The sequence below is a fragment of the Gobius niger genome, assembly GCF_951799975.1.
Source record: "Gobius niger genome assembly, chromosome: 17".
Classification (NCBI taxonomy): Eukaryota; Metazoa; Chordata; class Actinopteri; order Gobiiformes; family Gobiidae; genus Gobius; species Gobius niger.
In genome coordinates this window covers 19613113-19629266 of record NC_136868.1, presented here as the reverse complement: position 1 = coordinate 19629266, position 16154 = coordinate 19613113, and the positions used below count along the sequence as shown (strand labels likewise).

Below are 16154 nucleotides of genomic sequence, written 5' to 3'. Positions count from 1 at the left end.
GCATTTCAATAACTCACCGACACAGTTTTTGCCACTAGTATCAGATTCATAACCAATGTTGCAGATGCAGCGATAACTTCCTCTCAGATTCTCACAGATGCCGTTTTGGCAAATATCTGGATCCAGGGCACACTCATTGATATCTAAGAAAAAACAAACATTAGGAATTTTAACACTAAATAAACAAAATGAATGTATTTTATGTATATGTCTATATCACTCTCACCTCTGCCATCAGCTGTAATACCAATCCCACTGCTACAAACAGCCTGGAATTCAGCTAAAAGAAAACAGAAAGAGAGAGGCCTATGTTTGTAATTTAAAAAGGTAAAAAAAACTTTCTGAAAACACTGTAAGTAAAAACCATGCCTGTAAGTAAATTTCCCCTGTACCTGAGTTTCTAGAAGGACAGGGGTTGCACGGTTCACCAAAGCCGTGCTCGGGGTTGGCACAGCAGCACTCGGATTTGGTCACGGCTCCAGGAAAGGGGCGCGAGCATGTTCCCATTTTGATGGCACCGTAACAGGTGGTCCTCATGTGGGTGTCCACACAAACCCTGCCGTCCACATCGATGGCCAAACCAGGCGGACACTCACAGCGGAACGAGCCCTCTGAGTTAATGCAGCGGCCATTCATGCAGATGCCTGGGGTCTGGCATTCATCGATGTCTGAGAGAGGAAATGCAAACATTATGGGGGTCATTTATCAAGGCAGGTGCGAAATAGCAGGTGCAAGCTGAAAAATAAAATCTCAGCTCTCAGTTTACCAATTGATGTTGCCTGTATTACAGCATTATGGCCCCAAATCGTATATGTACATAAGACGATGCCGCATGAGTAGTGTGTATATAAATGACTGTACTGCTGATCTACTTTTGCACGTGCTACTCGCTTTGCCCATGAGTCCCTATGTTTAACTTTTCATAACAAGATGTGAACCAGTGTGAGAGTGTCAGGTTGAAAAAAATTACAGCTCACTTGTTACTTTTTTAACCCTATGTGCCACTTTTAAGTAATACACATGGCAGAGAGATCCATATACTTTTGAAGACACATTTGTTTGTTTCCTCTTTTTTACCTTACTATAATTACCCAAATGTTTGAAGATTGTCTAAAATGTTACTCATCAAGTGTATAAAGCCTTTTGGAGCTACCACTTTCAAAGGGCAGGAGAGCTATTGGAAGCACCTAATTAAAGGAGCCTTTTTTTTTTGAAGGTTTCCATACACCAAATGTAGATCTTAGAAAATAAGTCTGCATCATTTTACAAAGCATCATTTCAAAAGTCTTATTTACCCGTGCAATAGCGTCCATTAGGGGCCAGGGCAAAACCAGGTTTGCAAATACACTTAAAGCTGCCATCTTCATTAATGCACATTCCATTGAGACACATGTTGGTGGTTGCACATTCATCGTGATCTGGAAGAAGAGACCAAACCAGCTCAAGAGGCGAGAAGTTTCGTCAATTCAACTCTTTTTTTTAGATTTAACAGTTTGTTTCCTACCAATGCAGTTCTTTCCGTCGGGCGTCAGCTCAAAGCCAGCGTTGCAAATGCACTGAAAACTTCCCTCGGTGTTGACACAGCGACCGTTGCGGCACATCACTCCGTTCACGATGCATTCATCAATGTCTATAGCCGGGGGAACAGGGGAGACACAATTAAAGATAGGCAGTTTATGGTCCTTGGGCCAAACAAACGTGGGGAACATACTAAATTAAATGCAATTAAAGCCTGTCATTGAGATTAATGCAGTTTATTTATCCCAAAAGAACAGAGGGGTCACATTACAGCAGTAATGGCCCATAAAAGCAGAGACTGACGTACCGATACAGGCTTGTTTGGTGGGGGTTCCCTGGTAACCTTCATGGCACTTGCAGTGATATGATCCAGGTGTGTTAGCACAGTCTCCATTGATACAGGGATTACTCACACATTCATCCACATCTGGTCAAAGAAAATAACAAGTTTTGATATGAAAACACATACAATACACTGTGGCTATGATTCATGACTGGATGCACTTTCAATAAAAGGACAGGAGATGGCAGTACAGTGCATGGAATCAAATGAGAATTTGGTTAGTGCTCAAGTTTCATCCATTCTCTGAACTTGTTAGGATTTGCAGGATACTTTACAAAAAAAGGAACAATTGTCTTCCCATTTTCTAATTCACCAGATAGTTGTATAAATAAATGGTCATGATAATAACATAAAACATAGTTAACAAGCCTTACCAATACACTCCCCACGTATGTCCTGCTTGTATCCCATGTTGCATTCACATCGATAGCTGTTCAGTGTTGGAATGCAGCGTCCGTTCAAACACAGATTTGTGAAGTGCTTGCACACGTCCACAGTGTCATTCACAGAAACAGTGCCTGCAGAAACAAGACTCAATTCAGCCTAAATAAAAATAAAAGGTCAATTTGCTGGTTGTCTTAGAGAGCAGAGACTGACCAATGTGCTGATGGTTGTGCCCTCCTCCGTTGCCCCCGTTTCCACCAAATCCACCTCCGTTGCCCCCGAAACCGCCTCCCCCGCCATTGCCGCCGTTGCCGTTACCGTTGGGCAGACTGGGGAACTTGTAACCGTAGTGGAAGCCGTTGCCGTTGGTGTTGGGGAAGTGTCCGTTGGGGTAGACGTGAGGGAGACCGTGGCCTTGAGGGACGCCCACAATGCACAGGCGCCTGAACTCATCTGAGCATGGACAGAGGATACACAGCATCAAGACTCACATACATGGTTACGATGAAAGTGCCCACCAAAGCCATTACACTGAATCAGATTTGTATCTATGATGTGTTGGTAAGGAAAGTTCAAAGGGATAGTCTGGAAGTCTAAATGTTTTCCAAATTTTAGAAAATGTGCAAAATCGACCACCTGGCCTTGCATTTTGATGTTAAGAAAGTAATAATACATTATTTTTTTTGCAAAGTCCGCCCTAATCTCCGCAGCTAATCAGAGTCTAGTATCCTCCTGCGTTGACCAATGAGATGAGCGTTTCCTGTGAACCAGCCTGTCAGGTCCAATCAGGAGGAGGGGGAGGAGCTTGATCGCTTGCTTTTGAACATTTGGTTACTGCTCTCCCCATTTTGTAAACTCAGAAGGGGTTCCTGGCTCAAGAGGGGAGGAATTTGATTGTTTATTTTCAAATCTCACTTTGCAAACTTACAGACTATCACTTTAAGGAAATACATTAAAACATTTGTTGTGATTCCTTGTTCTTTTCTATAGCTTCTTCTGCATAAACAAACATGTTATGAAGACTGACAATTTTATGTTGATGTTTTTTATTGATTTTTCTTTTCAATTGTGAAGCACTTTGAATTGCCTTGTGAATGAATTGTGCTCTACAAATAAACTTGCCTTGCCTTGCCTACTGACAATGTTGATTTAGACCAACAACAGAAAATCCTTGCAGCTTGAAGGCGTAGACTTTTTGTTTTCTCAAACAAAAATAAAACCAATGTAACTAAATGGAAAGCTGTGGACAACAAAAGCTGTGCACAAAATGACATTCATAGTATTTATTTTAAAGTAACTGTACTTATTTTTACACGTTATGATGAAGTATCTGCGAAAAATGGTTCCACTGCGAGTAAACCTTTAAGAGGCAACCTTCACGTAGATGCATAAAAAAAGATTTAGTTTGTGTTTCGCTCAATTTATTCCTCAGAATAATTAATTTTGATGTATTTTTATGGCATTTCCTTTGAAAATGTCGATTTTTAAAAAATAATTTCAGGTTATGTCTATCAGTATTTATGTCATAAATCCCTTTCACGCAGTCACTCAATGCTCTCCAATTTCTTTTCTAAGTCGCATTTTCTCCAAGTGCATTTTTCTCTTACTTGAGTAATCAATTGGGTCATTCATTACCTTTTACCTGTACTTGAGTAAAGCTATTTTAAAGTAGCATATCTCCTACGATTAATTATTTTGGCTGTTCAACCCACCTCTAATATAAGTATGCTATGGTAGTATGCTGCTATTGTATTATGTGTTGATCAAGGCTATTATTTCCAAGTCGTTTTCCATTAACAACACAATATTTATGTAAACACCACGCGACTGAACTTACTAAAAGATGATCTCAACTCAAACCAGAACGACCTTGCACAGATTTACTATATTTGCCAGAAAATTGTCCAAACCATGTGTAACAAAGCTCTCATGCAAGTCTAAAATCCTCACATTTTTGGTGGAGAGACAATTCCTGCATCTGAGTTCGTGCCTATGATATCATTCCCGCTCCTCTGTGTCTGTCAAACACATGTTAAACCAAAGTATAACCAAATGAGGTCACCCCCGTCTAGCTTTTTATTGGTGTTAAATTCACTTGGCACATCCCTTTACACTGGCTTTATTTATTGCCAGATCTCATGTTAAATGTTAACCAGTGTGTTTATTACGACGGGTCATTTCTCACAGATGTTGGTTGTTATCAAGGACATAGATTTTGGATCGATCACACATTCTTCTGTATGTATTTACAACTCACCCGAGCCACGGACGGGACACATCTCTGGGATCGCGCCCAAAGCCCAGCAGCGGCCGGTGTCACAGCAGCACTGCATCTTGTTGTACTGCCCCGTCAGCTCAGCGGCACAGCGGCCATTCGCCAGGGCGGAGAAACAGGTGCCCACACGCTGATCTGTAAAAAAACTTTGTTCATTCAAATTGTGTCTCTCCTTTCTACACATTTGAAGTCTTTTGAGCTACTTTGAGTTGAGGCAGAAATACAATGCCCAGTCCATTACATACTGTAGGTGACACAGTTAACCCCTCTGCCATCCACAACCGCAGAGTAACTTTACAAAAAGATGCGATGTACAGTTGTGCTCAAAAGTTTACATACCCTGGCAGAATTATTATTATTTTTGCCTATTTTTTAAAGAATATGAAAAAACACACAACGTTTTATTTTCATTCATAGTTAGTGTGTGAAGCCATTTATGGTGAAACAACTGAGTTTGCTCTTTTTAAATCTTTATGAAAAAGAAAGTACCAAAATAACCCTGATCAAAGTTTACACATCCCAGTTTTTAATACTGTGTATTGCCACTTTTAGCATCAATGACGGCTTGGAGTCTTTTGTGGTAGTGACGTAGAAGGTTCCGTATATAATCTAATGGTAAAGCCCATTCTTCTTGGCAAAAAGCCTCCAGTTCCTGTAAGTTCCTGGGCTGTCTTGCATGAACAGTGCGTTTGAGCTCTCCCCACAGTGGTTCAATGATATTGAGGTAAGGAGACTGAGATGCACATTAACGGGACCTTCCCTTTATTCTGATGGAGCCAGTGGCATCAGCGAACCAGCTCCATATTTCACAGTAGGTATGGTGCACTTTTCATCATAGGCAACAAAAAGAGCACCATACCTACTATGAAATGTGGAGGTGTTTCGCTGATGCCACTGGCTCCATCAGAATAAAGGGAAGGTCCCGTTAATGTGCATCTCAGTCTCCTTACCTCAATATCATTGAACCACTGTGGGGAGAGCTCAAACGCACTTTTCCTGCAAGACATCAAAGGAACTTACAGGAACTGGAGGCTTTTTGCCAAGAAGAATGGGCTTTACCATTAGATTATATACAGAACCTTCTGCACAACTACCACACTCCAAGCCCTATTAAGAATTGGGATATGTAAACTTTTGATCTGGGTCTTCTTTTTCATTATGATTTAAAAAGAGCAAACTCAGTTGTTTCACCATAAATGGCTTCACAAAAACACGAACTATAAGTGAAAAAAAATCATAGTCTTTGAAAAATAGTCAAAACTGTACATCCCTTGTGTAGGAAGACTACTGTAAGGAGGTATTCTCCATAAAACAGGGTAAAAAAAAAAAGTCATGAAGGGTGAAACTATAATTCTCATAGGAAATGGTGTGTGTCAAAAAGGTGCTGGCCCCTTGTGTAACTTAAAAGACGGTCGCTAACATGGAGGAAGCTGCTTTATGGACTGTGAGGGATAAAGGTTGGCCGGGGTCTCGGCACACTGTAAGTATCTGAGAGCCTCTGGAAAGGGCTCTTATTTGTTCCAGTGTGCCGGGTTGGGGTCAATGGGCCAGGAGCCGGGGGTGGGGAGAGTCAAAAGACAGAGAGGAAGGAGGAGGAGAGCATGCGTCCTCGTTGAAGACACAATGTAAAAGAAAGTGTGTTTGTTTTATAAGAAAATATATTAATTGGGGATATTAATTGGGCCGCTGGGGGGAGCACGAGTCGATTAACTCACTAATGAGCCAGTCTGGAATTAATCAGTTCCATCTGGAGCAATTGCAGCCGATTAGAAACAACACGAGGGGGCTGCACTGTGTCTGGGAACAAATACAGTACAAAACACACAGGCTTTCCACACACAAGAACGATAATACAGGGAGGGAGCGCAACCTAAAAACATCCCGTCAGAACGACCCAGGCTTGAGGCGCGTTGGAGCAGAGGAGGAGGTGGGGAGGAGGGCGGCAGCTGATGAGAAAGATGGTGACTTAAATTGGATCCAGACTGGGGCTCGGGCGCTAGTGTTGCTTCAGTTTAGCAGTGTATGCTTTCATTTGAGGAGGTGTTTTTACAGACTGGCTCACTGGACAGGTCCAGGTTTCACAGTGTGACCAGGCATTATGCTCCTATTACTGTGTCAACAATCAACAACTCCTGTGTCTCGAAAACACACCACCAATGCTCCAAACTCCAATCAAATCACAATGTCAGATGAATCCGGTATAGAAGAGACCAGTCAATTATACTTTGGGACAAGAGATAAGATTAAAAATGTGGATATTATGGCCGACGACTGGGAACCACATTTGAAGAAGTGAAAGGGGAAGATCCAGATGTCAATGAATGAGACAAACTCTGGCTCGGAGGAAACGATAGAAAGGATGATGCACAAAAATGCACAACTGAAGGAGAAAATAACTGAACCAGATGGGACAGGAGTCTTAATGGAAAGAGTCCAGTTTAAACAAAGAGACATTTTTAATAAATCACTGTGCCACAGAATGATTCACAGAATTTGCTTTAGGTTGAAGGATTTAAAAAAAAAGAGACAAATAGATGCGCCGCGTAAATCACAAGCGATGAGAATGGAAAAATGTGGACATAAAGATGAACGGGCTGTTCATTTTTAGCTCAGCAGACGCACACCCAGCCAACAAGTGTTTCACTTTGGATAGGCTAAATCCATAACATCGATCACTCAGCTTCGGCAAAACGTTTCATCAGCTCCTATAATTTGAATTCTCTGAAATTTAGAGGTATTTGGCACTAATGTGATTTTTTAAACATAGAGTTTTATATCCACGAAGAGCGTATAGTATTATGAATTTGAGACACGTGTGTTAAGAAAGTTGTAAATGTTCAGTGTCTGATCTTTGGTACATGTCCATTCTCACAGTGTCTAAAAGAATAAATTGATATATGATGCATGTGGTCATACTATATTCCCTGGTCTGTGTATCTCGAGGCTATCTACATTTGCAGTAAGCGCATTAAAAACACAACTATCTCCTGCTTTCGGGGTGTTCCACATTTGGGATCACCTTGGCTTCTTCTTTTGTTTTTGTCTTCCCTGGCCTTGCTCTGTGCTTCCTCTTAAGCAGCTCCATGTGTGTGACTCGAAGCTAAACAAGCGGCCACATGACAAGCTAGCACACGGACTACCTGAGGTCACACGACTGCCTGTTTGTGTACAATCCGTGCATCTGTTAGCATTGACTTTGACTTGTTGTGATGTGTTTTTGCGAGGATAACCTCTGAAGTGTATTTTGGTATTTTCATTCCATTTGCTCATTTTCCAAAACATCCAAACCCCAATGTTGTTCAATCTTCACGTACAAATAGAGGAGCAACAGTTTCCATACCACCTTGTGAGCGCTGGTCACGTGACCGTCAGATCTAAGAGGGGAGACAATCTGATAAAAAATATGGATGAAACTGATAACAGGGTGAAGACTTGCTGACGAAGCCTCCTCAGGTGAGAGGCAGAACCCTTTGACAGATTATCGACTTGGTGTGAAACAGCCATAGCACTGGGTGGGTGGATGATTTATTCAGAAGGACATTTGAGGTGTCTAATTTGAAATATATCATAATTTGGCCTGTAAGTATTCCAGTGTGCACCTGGAAGTGTTTCAAGTCAAACTGGAATGCAGCGGGGCAGCAGCATCGGGGCAGACTAATCCTGTCAAGGCCTACTACTCTGCGTGAGCTTGTGTTCGCTGCACATGGTGACCACAGGCAGCTTGACTCATCAGAACATACCTCAGAGGAAATGATGATAAAGGAGCGTTTGGGGGGACTCCAGATGAAAGCTGTCCGGTCGGGCCAGCGGGCGGAGGAAACGCACTAATGAGGCGGGAGAGTGAAATGTTTGTGCGGCACTCACCGACGCATCTGGAGCCGTCTGTGCTGGTGATGTAGCCCCGTGGACAGGTGCACACGTAGCTCCCTGCTGTGTTGGTGCACTCGCCTCCATCGCACACTCCGGGGACGGTGCTGCACTCATCGATATCTGCAACACACAGTCGTAAATACCACGTTTTAAGATGCATCATAACATAACATCTGCTGTAGATGTGTTCCACCATATAGACGAGACCATAGCATGTTATATGGACTGAACTGACGTTTTATATTCCCTGCAGGCAACAAAAGCCTCCAAGCATGAAGTGACATGCAGATTTACTGTTGTAAGGTGTTGTTTCCCTTTATTCGACAATGGAAATGTCAAAGCACTTATCTGGATTTAGCAAGGAAAAAATAAATTCACTCATGCTGATATTCTTAAAACTTATCATGAAGCATTTGCAAGGTATTTATGAGGACATATAAACCAATAGCTCACAGGCCTTTTACTCTGCAGTCTCGAGTTACTAATTAAAAGCCCAAAGCCTTTTTTGTCAGACAATGAAAGCGGGAATAAAAAACAAAAAACATTTGTCTGAACTCATTCCTAACTTTCCTAATGCATTTCTAACTTCCCAATTCTTCACAAAGGTTATTTCATAAACATGTTCATAACCTTTATGGAGATGTACTGTCACGGTAACAACGATTACCAGCCTGGTAATTCACGATCAATAAAAAGCCTTTATAATTGGATGTACAGCGCACAAAGGCGTCTTTTTTCACAAATGTCTGATTCCACTATCAGAAGTAAATAAGGAATAGGACCTTTAAAAGATGTAATACCTCTCATTACTCTTCATTCTATATTTGCTTAAATCCCCCCATAAAATAAAGCATTTCTCAAGCATAAGCAGTCCTTGACAGTTTTCTGGGCGGCATCCAGGCGAGTGGCAGCCTCATGCTGTTACCTAGACATGGCGTTTGGCTGTGTGGCACACTTTATGACGGCACTTAAACGCATTATTGGGGCCCCTTTTCTCCATGACGAGGCTTATCCAAAGACCAGCTCCAGAAAGGTAATGGGGTTTATTATGTGTCACACTTTATTCACCATTACTGTTCCACCGTGGGGCGTAATTACAGTTCTTAGTGCTGACGTAGATTTGTGCATATGTTATTGGCCCTTAAGGAAGACAAATTTGTCATCTTATTTTAATGCATTGGACTGACACCTATCAAACTATGATATGACATTAATAAAGAAAAGAAACTGTCTTCTCATATCTATATTTCCCCCAGTATTTGCCATAGAAAGCTGGTGTGTGAGAGGCAGTGACGTCCCACTCTCTAATGAGAAAGTCTCCAACACGCATTTGTGTGGCGCTAACAACTGCTTTTCAGCCAAAAGACTGTACTTTAAAAAGGGCAAATAAGGAGAAGCAGAAGAAGAAAGACCGGGGGTAGGGCAGGACTGCTGCCTCGAGTCTAAGCTGAAAGCTGGTCGTAAAACTAGCTGCAATCAATGACTTCTTAACCACTCTTTGTCTCAAACACACTGGTTTCTCTGTGAATTCACTAAAAGCTATTTTTGTAAAACGAACCCAAAGGAACTACATTTGCAGATTTGTTTGTCAGATCTTGGTTTTGTGCAGATGTTCTGACTTTACAAACAGTCGGCTATTCTGCTCTCAGTCTGTGTCAGTCGTGGATGGAGACTAGATTTAGACCAGTGATAGCAAGTCGAGTCATTAAGAACAGTAACATTTTGTCCTGGGGGCGTCAGACTGGGGGGGTAAAGGAAACTGTTTTACATAAGGTTACTTAATTAAGTAATTCCTTTTTGTGCCAATACCACTGATTTTCCAGATATTGGCATGAGTCAGTACTTGAGTCAGTTCACCAATAAAGTAAACGAACCATCACTGTTGCTTCTGCTCAGACGCTCAGAGCAATTTAAATCCAGGCAGTGGAACCCCAACAGGATTTAAACACTTATTTTTAAAAGAATAAATACTCAATAATACAGAGAACGGATTGATCGTACCTTTAATAGGCCTCATCTTACCCTGCGAAGAATGTATGTACTATTTTATGAACTTAGTTTGGCATAATTAGTCCTGTGCATTGGGACTTAGCACCATTTTTGCCGGCCTCACTGCACCCTGTGGTATCAAACTGGCACACGGCATCAGCAGCTACACTGAAGCCATAGAATTAGCATTGAATCGTCTTAAACCCTTAACCCCCACCTTAACTTAGTAGATTTTCTCAATTTTTAACCAAATCTGAAAGCTTCTCGAGTAGACAGTGTGACGCCTCATGTGAAAGCTAATACTTGCAGAACTCATCTAAGCTTCAACCTGTTTTTGTTATCACGTTTTAGTCTTTTTGTTACCTAGATTTGGGTAAAGCCAAAATGCATAAACAGTGCTTGGTTCAGGGGGGGCGTAAAAGGTTGAAAAGTATCAGAACAACCCTCGCCTTGTGCGGAGCCTACAATAAACAGCGTAATCAATTGTGCAAACATGCATTAGTGGCACCTTAATTTCAGGATCTTGAATACAGGAAAAGCGAATTGATCATCTGTTCTTGTATTTTTGTCATAATGTGACAATTTGACAAATAAAGGATATTAATAGTATGAAATAAACCCAATTGTGCAGTAGTTGTGTGACTAATCCGGTGTGAGAGTTATGAATCACTCATTGCCAGTAGCTTATTCACTTCTTCACTGTAATCTCCCTGACTTACTTTGATGACTCAAAGTAGCTACACATGCTTTCAGTAAATTTCTTCTGTTTTTACTACAAAACTGCCCTTTCTTGAGAAGTGCTCTTTACTGTAAGTCCTGTGGCATCTGCCCAAAACCACAACTGAAAATGTCTTCAGTGAATCCCGTGAATCTAGTGAAGTCATTGCCTGAATTTCCCGCTTCACAGACTTTGGCTTAAATCACTGGTGTCACAGTCGCCATTTTCATGAACCTCTGTTCCGCTGCAGTACTCAAACTATAGTACTCAAAAACAAGGCAGAAAAGTAGGTTTGATACCAAAGACCTCTGTGGGCATTAGTCCTATCAGGAAGAGTAAAGGTAGCCAGTATTTCTCTGAATTGAACTGAACCTATTATCTCAAGGTGCTACAGAAAGTCTTAAATGGTAAACAATGCAGAGGGTAAACAAACATATACCATTATCATATAGTTCTTCTTGCACAGTGGAGCCGTCATGATGTAGCTGCAACAGTTTAAGGGCTTTCTGTAATCCCCCCCTAAAAGCTGGGAACACATCGGCTTTGGGCCAAAAGACACAACTTCTGCCTGTGTAACTTTCACACTGTTTGGCCGGGGCATTGTTAAAATTCCAGCACATCAACACATTGTAATAGGAATCCGCTCTGCTGCACGTGAGGCCTCATGTGTGTCTTTATCTGTACTGTTTTAAGACATTGTCATCTTTTACATGGCCATAGAGATATGTCTGTTGGTCCCCAAAAGGCTCACTCAATGCATTAAAAAAGTATATCAAATAAGCGGAATAGTTACAGAGACATACAAAGAACGCTATATATAGAGTGTTATAGTATTATCAAGCTTTCACATTTTTTTAATACAATAAAAACATTTATGAGGGACAGTTTGATCCGAACAATGCAAAGCTCACAATTAGAAGATTGAAAATTAATTTAGTGACTGCATGGTTATTGCTTTGTAGTAAGCCTTATCTTACAACAGAGATTCGATACATTGCCCAAATTCCACCTCTAACTCTTCTAGGCCATAGTTAAAATAGCCTTTTGCTTTTCTTGCAATAGAACAGCATCTGTTACACAGCGTTATGGATCTGCACCAAGATTTATTTTCTCTAACATTAATGTTAATCTCATCAATCAACAGTCAACAAGTTAAAACACTTTTTCTGCATGAGCCACTGTGAATGTTATTCTCCATAAAAGCGACTCGTGTCATATGTTATGGTCAGTCGGGACAAACCTTCGCACTTGTGGCTGGTTTCACTCTGTCTGTGGCCTGCGGGACATTTGCATTCGTATGAGCCCACAGTGTTGATGCAGTTCCCTCCAGCGCACAGTCCTGGCACGGCCTGGCACTCGTCCACATCTGTCAAAGATGAGACAAAACAGGCTTTGAGCAAAAGCAATTGTCCATAAAGTTCAGGTGATCACTATTCTACAGTTTTGCAATGAATAAAATAATGTTGGCATGTGGTTTATGATCTATGATTGGATTCAGAGGAAGTTTGAGCTGAAAATGACTTCTTAAAGTTCATTACACATTCTCACAACTGATCATGAGTCACAGTGTGCTGGATTGCTGTCCTGGACAACGGGAAAAATCTGTGAATCCTGATTAATACGAATTTCAGAATACTCATTTTTATTACAGTTTGATGTCTGCTTTAGTGATGACTGTTAAGTCCAGTCTAAAAGCCACATCAAACTTTCTATGCCAAAGGTTAGCAGAGGAAAAAAAGCAGTGAAAGAGAGGAGGGGACTGCTTGGAGCAGCCGGCTTCCTGATGTGGAGCCTGGGCAGCAATCCCCTGCATTTGGATTCATGGTCATGTGTTCTTTGTACTGCTGCCAGTGAGACACTGCTTGAGGCTCAGCAGCTCTTAGATAGCTTTGGTTTGTGGGAGGAGAGAATAGAAGAAGAAAGTTAGTTAAGAATGGACACATCGGAAATGTGAACAAAGATAGAATATTTTGAGTCACAGAAAAGTGGAAAATGGAAAATGAGAAGTTCTGAAAATTCAACTGAACAAATAATAAAGTGCCAATGATCAAAACTGTCACTTGGACGACACTGAGCTGTCAAAAAGCCATGATAATGTATTTTAACCATTTTTTAAATGGCTTGTCCAACTCTTGCAGAGCATAAAAGCAGTGTGTGTCTAATTCCATGTCACATGGGCCTACATAATAAGTCCACACACCTTGATTCCGCCGAAAGTGCCCCTTGGTTCTGCTTTAAACATACTAAAACATAATGTCATCTGCATGCATGGCATATCAACCATCACAAGGACCCTGGGGTGAACCAGGGAGTGTTCATTTAACAGGGGACTCAACCTCCACATGTGTCTCATATTGACTAGTCTTATTGCTTGGTCTAGTCAGAGCCATAGGTTATTGGAGGCAGGTGTGGAGAATCTGTCAGTGCACTCTCACTCACCAGCGGTGAGAACAATAGCTGACAAACAGTTGGATCAATAAAATATAATAATGCTGATGCATTATTATATTTTACCAGCTGCAGTAATAATTATCAGTATAACAGATTTTACTTGCTACACACTTTTCATTCAGGGAATCTCAAGAGTGCTACAGCAAAATACACATTTAAAAATATCAAAAACATCAGCAATTATAGGCTTTCTTAAAGAGGTATTTAGCTTTAAAAGAGTCCATAATAACGGTCTCTAAAACCATCTACTGAGAGAGACCACATGGTTTGCTGTTTTTTCTTTGTACTTGTTATTACTAAGAAGTACAAGAGATTGCATCCTGTGTTTTCATATAAGCATGCCCAGTGCGGTGTTAGTACAAGTTGGAGGGTGTTGTGGGAAGTCGCAGCAGCTGACATGATGATGGCTAAAGTAATGGTTTTGTTGGTGACTGTACTGTTCGTGTGTGGCTTTTTAGTACTCAGTGTTGTAGTTTCGTCGGACAGACACAGACCTTGGCAAGCTCCAGTGCGAATGTTGGGGATGAAGCCTCTCCTGCAGGGGTGCGGCTGGGCGGGACATTGCTCACAGGGGTGACCCCAGGCGCGACCGATGGTGGCACAGCAAAGCGTCTTGGTGCACACAATGCCACTGAGCTGCCCCTGACACATCTGATTATTGACCTGAGTGAAGCAGGGTCCTGTCCTGTAGTCTGAAACAAGAATAAACAAAAACATTTTTAAGTAAAGTACAGTGTTTGATCTGCTCTATTCCCACATTATAAGTCCTTTTACTGGATTAGGGTTGTGTTAAATCAAATTACCATGAAAAAACACCATTATTTCCATTGTGTTATCATGCATTGCAGTTCTGTTATGCAAAGTGCTACCACTAATTTGAAATTGAGCTTGCCCAAAACAAAATGGTCTTCCTGACACCTGGTCTGGCTTAAAAACAGCACAAAAGGTTCACTGCTTATGACTGACTGTTTAGTACAATTTACAACTTCAAATATGGCTAATCGTTTTACCCTGTTATAACGAAGAACAGAACAATAAAATGCAGATGAGTGCGGATGTGGAAAAGAGAAACACAATGATTTAGGAGCAGTGACTCACAGTGCCTTTAAACACATCACTTGAATTATATTGACTGCAGGTCTACAAGCAGGAAATAAAGACCACTGTTTACAAGCAGATGTTTTTATTTATTTTTTTACAAGGGCTTAGGAGAAGACGAGCTGGTAGCATTACAACTACGTTTGCACATTGTGGTCTTCAGCCTGGTTTTGAAGTGCAGTCCTTTATGAACGCGATGCAGGTCATTAAAGCCATTAAAATCTTTGCAGAATTTCTATCGGTTCTTTGAGCTTGTGCTAACTCTTTAACTCCTGTTCAAAGCCATTAGAGAAACAAAGGAACGTAATTGCATGATGGGCTGCCAGCACAGTGCTTGTGTTTGATGGTAAATAATCACGTTAACCACACTTGAGCAATCGCACACAATGACTTCAGTCTGAAACCATTTGGATGTTCCTTTACGCGTAATCACATTGGACTGAAAAAAAAAAAACAGCCTGAATACAGCCTTACTTGTTGAACTGTTTCTGTCTCAAGATTACAGTTAACAAGTTGCTTATGGTGAGTATTTTAAAACTGTCCATATGAAAGTCGTCCAAAAATGGAATCTGCTGGAATAAAAAGTAGGTCAAAGTCGGCAAGAAGAGTATTATTGATTTGGGGCCAGCTCATCTGCCTTTTTTGTTCTGCCCACTACATGACTCCCAGGTGTAGATCCTTATGTAGTCTGGTTGGCAGAGAGCTGAGTGCAGGATAAGATGAAAAACAGTCTGAGTCTGAACATCAAAACACCTGTGTATAAAACCAAGTGACGCTCAGTGCCAACATCCACCTCCAGCGCTTAAATGTGAAGATAAAAGCTCATTTGTACCAATTTACTGTCCATGTGTGAGCAAACCTAATGTGAAAAACGTATAAATAGCCAGTGGCAACTTCAAATCAAGGCTCCGACTAATGCCAAGCTGCTGAGCATATCAAAGCTGTAAAGTTTGCAAAATAAGTTGGATGGGGTCGGCATAAAAAAGCATTGTTTGCCTCAGCCTACTCCTTTTGGGGCATTATTGTGTTTCTTCTTTATCTAAAAACATGGAGTTGCTCAAATAAACTAAAAAATACATCATGGTATATTATCATTGGCTCTGAATGGCATTCAGTTGGCATTGTGTTGTTTAAAAATTCCTTTATTGAAACACTCATTCACCCAACTTGCCTGCGTGCTTGGTATCGTGACCACTGCGTTTGTGTGCTTTTAAAAGTACTAGCTTTTAATTATACAGAGAAATTGTAAATCTTTAGGCAAGTATTTCTGTGTGACTTTTTTTAACGCGCAGACCCCAGGAAGAGGAGTTGACTGCATACAGCTCTCAGCTAATGGGATCCATATGGAATAAACAAATATATAAACAGTGGCTGTATATAAGTGGTTTACTTTAATTGTATTGCAGCAGTATGAAGAGGGTTAATGAACATTGGTATTTGTAGCGTTATCAGAACATTGTACAATGGAATATAAATCCAGTATAAATTTGGTATGTACCACATTTTGA

The 16154-nt window shown here is 41.0% G+C and overlaps 1 protein-coding gene across 1 annotated transcript in view; it reads right to left on the bottom strand.

The window, feature by feature from the left end:
- Positions 1 to 16154, bottom strand: part of fbn2b (fibrillin 2b) — a gene marked incomplete at its 5' end in the record, with an annotated part of 54374 nt that overhangs the window by 15135 nt on the left and 23085 nt on the right. Inside the window, 12 exons of the mRNA XM_079574511.1 lie at positions 18 to 143; positions 227 to 280; positions 393 to 668; positions 1296 to 1418; positions 1505 to 1630; positions 1826 to 1945; positions 2236 to 2379; positions 2459 to 2698; positions 4503 to 4655; positions 8385 to 8510; positions 12338 to 12463; positions 14043 to 14240. Coding sequence (XP_079430637.1) covers positions 18 to 143; positions 227 to 280; positions 393 to 668; positions 1296 to 1418; positions 1505 to 1630; positions 1826 to 1945; positions 2236 to 2379; positions 2459 to 2698; positions 4503 to 4655; positions 8385 to 8510; positions 12338 to 12463; positions 14043 to 14240 — 1812 coding nt within the window. The remainder of the gene's footprint in view (positions 1 to 17; positions 144 to 226; positions 281 to 392; positions 669 to 1295; positions 1419 to 1504; positions 1631 to 1825; positions 1946 to 2235; positions 2380 to 2458; positions 2699 to 4502; positions 4656 to 8384; positions 8511 to 12337; positions 12464 to 14042; positions 14241 to 16154) is intronic.